At 37.7% G+C, this 9,584-nt stretch overlaps 1 protein-coding gene across 1 annotated transcript; it reads right to left on the bottom strand.

The window, feature by feature from the left end:
* On the bottom strand, positions 1-7,306 carry LOC145620980 (protein CONSERVED ONLY IN THE GREEN LINEAGE 160, chloroplastic-like). The gene is made up of 10 exons (XM_081675720.1): positions 6,783-7,306; positions 3,016-3,062; positions 2,842-2,917; positions 2,664-2,759; positions 2,465-2,545; positions 2,227-2,318; positions 1,532-1,627; positions 680-748; positions 405-581; positions 1-198 (listed from the first exon to the last, which is right to left on the bottom strand). The coding sequence occupies exons 1-9, from the start codon at positions 7,134-7,136 to the stop codon at positions 437-439; spliced, it is 1,056 nt and encodes a 351-aa protein (XP_081531846.1). The 5' UTR covers positions 7,137-7,306; the 3' UTR covers positions 1-198; positions 405-436.
* Positions 7,307-9,584: the final 2,278 nt, after the last annotated feature.

Raw genomic sequence — 9,584 nt, 5'->3', positions numbered from 1 at the left:
TGAAATTGTTCTCAGTGTAAGCTTGTCACCAATCTATTCATTCTTCCCACAAAGTTTACTGCATTACATCCAACATCCTTACATTATAATTGTAATATTAATGTAATAATTGGATTTCTCATACTATCAGTGCTGTAGTTGCGTACTTGTGGATTTTCATGATTCCTGAGAATGCCCTCCAAGCCCGCTGTTTTAAATCTGAAAGCCATTAAGGAAAATGCAAGTCATTAAATTAGGACCAGCATTTGCCACATTAACGAATTCACATGAGCTTTTATGGCAATACAATACTCAAACAACGCAAATTCAAATCAAGCATCAAATAAGACAATTGTGTTTGGTTTTGAACGAGTATAAATGGCAAAGCTAAAGTTTGCATCTCAAAACGAGTGAAAGATAATAACCTGGAAAATTTATATTGCACACTGAATATAGCTCAAGTCTCTGACTCTGGGTTCTTCCCCACAATATTCAGCGCTTCCTCAATGGCTTGTACAAATGTAGCAATTTTGTAGGTGAAGAACCCTACTAGCATTGGTATCAAGTCCAAGTGCATAAGTCCATATTGAGGAACTGCAATCCTGCAACCAATTGGGAAAATAATTGTTGGAGGAACAATAATCCCGTTGCATTCACTATCACATCAGTATATAACAAGCATGTACGGACTATTACTTACCCATTCCAACGATTATAGATCATGACTAACACAACTGGAACCAATAGCCTAGGTTGCCCAACTGCTGCCCTGCAAGCAAATGATAGAGGAAACCAGATAATTTAGATTCAAAGTGATTAAAATGAGAGCAGAAGGAAGATAATTTGTAGTATCAACTGACAGACTGAGGACAATTTTTGCATCACAGGGATGGTTTTATGATTCAAAATTTGCTAATTATCAATTTCTAATTGCTGCCTCTTCACAGCCAATATTAGGGAATGCAAAAGTGATATTTAGGGTATCAATACTTTGTTGCATGAACTGAAGAGAGATGCAGTTATCAGATTGTTGGTACGTATCTGAATATCTGACATTGGACACAACATCTACTAGAAATATGTGTTGTCAACTTATCAAGGCCCAAGTATGCAAAGCTATTACATTTTTGTAAGAAAGACTCCTTATCCCTCCAATTGTATTTGTCTAATTTTATTAGAAAAACTATACTTTTGTATCTCCAAATTCTCTGTTATTTGAGGGACAGGCTCCCTCAGGTAATTTTTTTTGGTGTAGTTCAAATTTTAATATTATGTCATTCTGCACCCGTAAAACTTTAAACAAAAAATTTGGACTCGTGCAGCCTTAAATATGCTTACAGCCTAAAGGTGCTTCGGGCAAACAACTGAGTTATAGCTGTTATTGAATGCTCAAATGGAACATCAAAAGTAAGTACAGAGATCCAAAATCATATGTGAAGCACTTAAATTGTCTGAAGACATCATCAGGTAGAGGCATGAAAAGTCACAGCAAATGCAGTGCTACAGAAGATAAATAAAAGCTGGCAAACTGAAGAAGAAAAGCAGCACATACTTGATCATTCTCCTAGATCCTGAAGAGGCCATGGAGTCTACACTGTTGCCAAGCATCCGTATGTAGGCCAATGAACCAAGAAATCCAGCACCAAAACTGTAAGTTATTAAGGGATATCCGTTAGGCAAATAAAATTTTAGGAATCTTATATCAAAGGATGTCAAGAGTTTTTAAAGGAGTTTTTGAAGCCCTAATTTACTCCAAAAGACACGTAGTATAAAACCAAGAGTCAAATTGTGGTACTTGAAAGTAATTAAAAAAAAAATTAGCAGTGGTTCTTCACATCTAAGTTCAGTTAACCCATGCATCTTAGCTAGTATCACATATGCCACTATTGGACTTAACCAGAAGGGCTGGCACAATGCAAAACATAGCAGAATATTGCAAGTGTAGGAATGTAGCAAAACAATTCTATGGCAAGTATCTTCAGCTGCAATGTAAGGCAAAAGGATTTGTGAACGAGATACTTTTTTGAAATAACCACCTAGAGTATAGATTCTTGCACACAGTACATCAAATCATGAAGTTCATGTCACAATCTCCCTTCTCAACCCCCACATTTCCCCTCCCTCTCTCCTCCCCCTCTGGATAGTATAAGGCTTCAATGTCTTTGTGCTCAACTGATCCCAACCTTTATCACCACAAAGTAACAACTAAGGACAGAGATCGGAGTTTAAAACTCAATGATACTTAACCTTATAGCGATTTCTGGAGAGTAAGAAACATAAGATGAAACTAATCCAACACCACCAATTCCCACTGTTAGCAGTTGCAGTTTGTTCTTCAGCTGCAGAAGTGATAGCTTCAGTGAGGAATTCATAATGTCACCAGAAGCATGAAAGCAAAGGGAAAAAAAAAAAAAAAATTTGCTGATAAGGCAACCTAAAGTCTCAGTTCTAGTCAGCAAGTGAAACAAAGCTGTTATAGCTCAACCTTGTAATACTGCTCTCTTGATTGGGCAGCTAGAACTTCTGGATCCCCCCGAGGCTGCCTTATTTCGCGAAGCATCACATCCTACAACATAATGAGAAGTTAAGCACTCCACATATTAACAAAGTCTATGAATCATTAATCAAATATTGGTATCTGGAACAACTATGCAGAACAATTAGGTCAGACAAGTGACACTTACACTGCCTCCAGTTGCAGCCTTAGTTGCTTTATCCCATTTCTCTTGCTCTCGCTTAGTGGGTGCCAGTTTCCATCTTTGAGTACGGACTTGCATATTCTGGTTATGGGGTCATGTGACGAACTATATAAGCAGTGATTTTAAGAAGGTAAACAGTAATATTTAATGTCAATAAGCATACTTTGGCAGTTGCAGTTGGCTGTTCTACTGCTGGTTTTGGAGTTGCTTTAAGAGAAGCACTGAGATCAACTTCTAAACTGTAACACATTGACCAGAAGTCAGTATCCTTACCCGCCAACATTGGCTAAGCAGAACTCATATAAAGATTGAAAAATTGCTGCGAGGCATAGCATACCTGTCAAGACTCATGACTCTATTCAGGCTTAGAAATCCAGAGGACTCCTGTTCAGGAATCAGCAGTTATGTGATTGTTTTCATGATACAAGTCAGCAGCAGTACTAAATGTAGATGAAAAATAAAGCATCCATCTTATTTTGCATAGTTTTAGCATAGCTGTAGAATAAATTGGAGTGGAGAGATGCAAATAATGGGCGATTTTTGAGTCCGATATTTGAAAAAGTGACTAAATAAGGTGACTGCAGGGCAACAAAGGGTCTGTTCCTAATATGTACCAAGAGTGGTGACATCTAGTTTCACCAGTTAAAATAATCATAATAGCTTTCATTGGCAATGCTAGATTAAGCAGATAATTTCGAGTAACAAAAGCTTAAGAATTTAACTTATGTAGAAATATTAGACAAATCAATTAATCAAGATAAGCCAACAATTTATATACCCACTTCACCAACAAAAATTATTTATTTGACCAAAAATTCACACAATTCATTTTACAACTGAGTTGCAAGCAGCAAAAGCAAGCTTACTTCCAACTTCCAAGCACATAATCCAATATCATTCTACTCTTATAACCCAAGATAAGCCAAACTACAACAAAAGTAGACAAGTAGAACTATTAGAGGTAAGCACAAGCTAAGCTTGCTGTACCCCAGTTGCATTCCTTACTGCTTATATATATCAACAATGACATCTAAACTCAAACAAAATGATTAGAAAAAAATGTTTATTCCATCTCCATTGTTTCAATTTTCATCACTATCATCCTCTTCAAAACTAAACACTGGCATCTCATCTTCATCATTGTGGAAGAATGACTTCCTTCCAACTAATTGAGACACTCTTTTCGCAGCACCTGAATCTCGTGGACTCTCATTAACATGGCGAATAATCCTAATTTTTGGACACTCTTGGATAACCTGCTCTTCAGCAAAACTCAAAGCCTGACAAACAGATTCTTCAGCTTCCTCATCAAATCCGTCCTCAGTATTAAAGAAGGATTTCCTCCCAACTAACTCAGCCACCCTTTTTGCTGGGCCGGAGTCTCTAGGACTCTCGTTTTTGCAACGCAGATTCTTAATTTTTGGAACCATATCAACCATTTTCGACACAGACGAAGGAGTCTTGTGATCAACATTCTTTTGAATAACCACTTCACTAGGAATTTCCCACCGCCTTTTCACTCTACTTTCTGTTGCTAATTGATCTCCTCCTGAAGTCTTTTCTGTTAACGAAACGCGTTTCTTATCAGACCTCTTATAATCCTCCTCATTTTCAGACAATGACCTCTTCCTAAGTTCTTTCACCGCCGAATTCCCCCCATTTGAGACCTGATTATACCTACTAGGAACCACTCTACCACTCTTCATTGGCTTCTTGGCTGGACCTGATTTCTCACCATCTTTAGCAAATAGCTTCTTTGGTTGAATTGAAGAAATAACAGCATCTTCTTTCTTTGCTGTCTTCTTAGACCCAATTGTAGTTGCAGCAGGCTTTGGCACTTGTGCTTTAACAGCGGTTTTCGACCGCGATTTTGGACTTAAACTCATACTTTTCCCTCTCTCCTTAGTAACCCTCAATTCATCAACATCATGTAACTTCCAATAACAAGATTTCCTCCTGTTTGCACTCTGCTGACCAGGGGTGACAGCATCTTGTTTCCCAAATTGCTTCAACTTCGTCGCCGAGTAAATCTCCGCCGGGCCGAGACTAATGCCCCTTCTCACACTCCTCATGATCTCGGCCGGCCCCATACTTAACCCCCTTCTCGGAGTCTTCAATTTAGCACTCAAACTCATCGAATCTTCAAACTTGCTCTGTTCATTAGAGCTTCTAGTACTCTGTTTTGGCGGATCCATGAACTTAGCAGCAACAATTCTTCCTTTTTTCTCCATCATCTTGGCATTTTGTTTCGCCTTTTCAGTACGTAACGACTCTAACCTCGATGACAACCGATTAATCTCCTTCTCAATCTCCTCAATCTCGATATCGATATCCTTTTCTTCGAGTTGATTCCCCTTTTCTAAAACACCCATCTTACAAATTGGGATGTTTTGAGCATTTCTAATCACAAAGTTATCTTGCAAAGGCTTACCATCGGATAAAGATTTCAAAGAAACCGGTGATTCCGCCATTGAAGGGGTTCGATTCTCTTTAGTCGAATCGGATTCGATTGATTGAGAAAGATTAGTTGATGATAATGGATTCAAACCTGACCAAGAAAACTTGACATTTGCAGAATTTTCTGATTCTCCGTTATCAAATGCTGCATTATTCCATATTTGAAGATCTTGTGAGTTCATTGTTTCTGGGTATTGCTGTAAAACGCTCATTTCGGTTTCGAATTCGAAGATTTACAAAGAAATTGAAGAGAGAGAAAGAAAGAGAGATGCGAATTTGATGTGATTCTTGAAAAGATGAAATGGGAATTGAGAGAAATTTTGATGAAGAAGATAGAAAATTGAGCTGAGGTTTATAATATTTTCGACCGTTGGAGAAGGGATTCAAACGTTATAAGTCCGCTCCTATATGAATGTGGGCCGTTGGATGTTAAACGGCTCATACACAGACGCTCCGATTTTTGATTGGAAAATGATGGCTCCTTAAATTCTAATTGTCCGTTTATTTGACCATTAATTAATACCACTAGCAATATTTGTACTTTATTTTTAATTTAATTTAATTAGCTATTGCCTATTTAATTTAATATTTGATGTTCATGTGTTTTGTCAAAAAAAAAAAAAAAAAAAAAAAAAAAAAAAAAAAAAAGTATATGTTCATGTGAGAAATGTTTTTTCTAAGACTCAAATAAGTAGGTACGAAAATGCGCGATAATTTTTAAGGTTGAAAAGCCTAAATTTATAGGTATTAATATTCTATAAGGAGAGTGAAAAGCAAATCTTAGATCAAACAACATGATATCATTGAATGTTGGCCAATAAATTTAATATTTAGGGCAAATTATATCCAAAATTTGTCTAACCATTCACGAGATATTTTAGTCAAACCATACTAAATCAAGCCGTAGGATGGTGCTAGTCTAGGGCGGAGGTTAGATCCGATTCGCTATTCACAGAAGTCGAACCAAAGAAATGGATGGGACGGTCCAAAGTGACTCATCGTATTGCATTGATTTTTACGTAGTTATCTAGATAAGCTAATTGTGTCGTGCTATTATATTTACAGACGGCCACGCACAATAACATCATGTTGTGTCGGGTCTCATGCTAAACCCAAAGAGTGTCATCATTAAAGACATTAATCAACTAAATTGTCTGATTTTGATCCGCTATTCGTATAAAACTATAAACCCTTCCCCCAAAAACCCCTCTAGTAATTTTATTACCGGTCCACTAGTTTTGGACTTCAAAAGATGTGGAATTTTGGAGCGAACTCTCAATGACCAACACTTATGGTCCATCTTCAAAAGCAAGGACTCCGAGACCCAGTCTCAAATTTCCTTATCTCAAATTCCCAAAACCCCACCACAAACTAAGGGCACATTTGATATCGCTTTAACTTTGTCCAAAACCAAAATTTGCCAAACAACACCTAAATTGCTCAAAACATATTACTGATCAACATATAAGTAGCCCAGAACCAAAATAAAATCACAAATCAAAGTATTGCCAAACAACACCTAAATTGCTCAAAACATATTACTGATCAACATATAAGTAGCCCAGAACCAAAATTTGTCCGAATAAAATCCCTTTAAAATTAATCAAATCAATTAACAAAAGTAATACTACTAATCAAGTAAATTACCTCAACAGGAGGAGCAGGAAATAAATCAGAATCATCAACTTGGGATTGATCTTGAACAAGCTTTTCCATCTGAGGCATAAAATCTCTGTTCCAAATTAAGTCAGATGATGTAATTGGATCCTCCTTTTCTCCACCCCAATACTTCCGGAGCTTGGTTGTGGTGGGTGGGCCACCGTATTCACCCGGCGCAACGCCGGTGCTCCATTTAATCGGCTTCTTGTTCGGAAGTAAGATTTTGGTAGGCGGCCGTGCCGGCGGAGTTGATGGTATTGTGTTGGGTGGTGATGGTGTTGGTGAGTCTTGTGACATTGGTGTTGCGCTTGAATATACTGTGACATAGTTTAGGATTGTCATTTTTTTTGTGAGATGAATTGGATTTTGAGAAGTGGGGAAATTGGTTGAATTTGATTGTTGTTTGTTGAAACACAAGAAAGTATGTGGAGATTGAATTAGAGAATGGAGAAAGTAGGAATATCTTATGGGTTGAGATTGATATTGATGTTCATATGTTACTATCCACTCATTCCCCCAATGGCCAAATCACTTTGGAAGTAAGATTTTTGGTTCAATTTGGAGTTATTATAGTTTACCCTTAAGATAGTAGTATTGTCTTGTTAATTGAAAGTACAAAATATCTAAGGTTAGTTAACTTTGCTTAGTAATTTCAATTAGTATAGAGTAATTAAGAGTTGTATCCGATGCTTACCTATGTAGTTTCGTGTCAATAATATTTATTTAAGTTTTGTTGGTTTTGATATAGTTCTTAGTCAATACGCCAATACCCAATTGAAATCAAGACTAACAAAAGTCACTTAGGGCTTGTTTTTTTCAGCTTAATTTCAGTTCAGTTCAGTTTAGATCTGCTCCAATCAGTTCAGTTTAGTTTAGTTCCAAATTTCCTACTCTCATAAAATATTCAGTTTATTTCAATTCAGCTCCAATTAGTTCAGTTCAGTTCAGTTCACATTAGTTCAGTAAATTAGAACAGGCCCTTAAAGTCGAAATAGGCACAAGACACTTTAGATAGAGATTTTCTCTAAAAAATCAGTGTAATGATGTAATCATTGTATCACAACTAAAAAATGTGCAGTGTACTTATGAGCTGCTCCCTCCGTTTTTAAATACTTACTCCACTTTCCTTTCCGGCCGTTTTTAAATACTTGATCCATTTCCTTTATTGAAAAGCTTTTTCAATACTTAATTCATTTCTCATACTTAGTGGACCCAACATAATACTCTCTCTCCTCCTATTCTTCCACTACTTTTGCTTTTTACAATTGGGTTTTTCTATATAGTAACCCTATAGTATCGGGTTTTCTAAGGTGTGCCCACCCTTTTGAGAAGTTCCACACTCTAACCCCATGGTATAGTTAGTAACTCTACGATAACCTACGTCAGCGAACATTTAAGACGGACGTTAGAGGAGGATGTACTTTGTCACTTAATCTACACTTTTAACTGTATCTAGAAGAGCATGGTTTATTGAAGGGCGACATTAGCATTAGTCGGAGGAGAGCAAGGTGACGACAGTGTAACTCTGCATCTAGCCACTTGAAGAACCGTATTCATTGCAATTGAAAAAAGCTTTCTTTGTGGTGCGACATGTTCTTGATTTCTTAAGCTTCGCAAGTTTGGAAGGTGAGAAATTGCATCATGGGCTTAAAAATTCCAACGCACAAGTCAAAAATTGAGGAGAACGAGAAACAAAAACTTTACATGATAGTTGGTGAATGAAGAACACTACAATGGAGCTGTAATATGTTACAAAAGGATGGTTGATTAAATCAAGGGAAAGTAGGACTTAAATAAGAGGAAGGAGGAAAGGAAAAATTCCCACCAAAACTAACAATAAGAAAAAAGCTTAAAGAAAGGTACAGGCGGTTACCTTACTTGAAAGCTCTGAAAAATCTGAAAACAAAACAACTGGTGACCGGGTGACGTTGAGAAATGCACACGAAAATCTGGAATTTGCAAGAACGCAACCGGGATCAGAGCACCTCTCTCTAGATTATCTCTTTTTCTCTCTAAAAAGTCAAGGAATGAAGAATAGTGAGAGGAGAGAAAGGGAGTAAATCCATATTTATAGGCAGGTGAAACGGAGGTACCTCCGTTAAATCTAGCCGTTTTTACTGTTCACCCCTCCTAGGGTGAAGCGTGTCACAGGCGCCACATGGCCTGCCACGTGCCCCCTGTGAGGGGCAAATGTTTGGGGGATTTTTTACCCCTGACACTAGGACCAATGAGGGCATGCCACGTTTCAGAGGCTGGCAAGTCCTCTTTGACCAATCTCCAGCTGACACGTGGCACACCCAGATAGATTATCAGAATTGCGACCTTCAAGGGCCCAATTCCCCAAATCCGCTCTTTTTGCGGCGCAGCACACCTGCCCTAGGTCAGAATGACCTAGTGGAGGGCACTTTTCTCCATGACTCTATAAATAGGGAGATATTCCCCCATTTTGGAGGCATTCACAATCATTTTTTACAATCCATTTTTCTCTCACATAAGAGAATATCTGAGCTTGGAATCCAAGCAGATCCCCACCTAAATTTCCGCACTTTTTACCTTTCTTCAAGTTTCTAACTTGATCGTTTGAGGCGGAGCTCCACCCATCCAGAGTCTCCGTTATTTTTTCAGGTGCAGATCCAGTCGGACCAGTCTTCGAGCTGTAACTCTCCCGAGGGACTAAAACACCCAAAACAATGTTCACAAAAAAAAAGAGTACGTAGTACTAAAACATAGCAGAAATTCAATTTAAGCAAAACTAGCATTTTATAAGCAAACGAACAATTTCTTGCAATA

This window comes from Chenopodium album, chromosome 27 (genome assembly GCF_948465745.1).
Source record: "Chenopodium album chromosome 27, dcCheAlbu1.1, whole genome shotgun sequence".
NCBI lineage: Eukaryota > Viridiplantae > Streptophyta > Magnoliopsida > Caryophyllales > Amaranthaceae > Chenopodium > Chenopodium album.
This window is presented reverse-complemented; position numbering and strand designations above follow the sequence as displayed.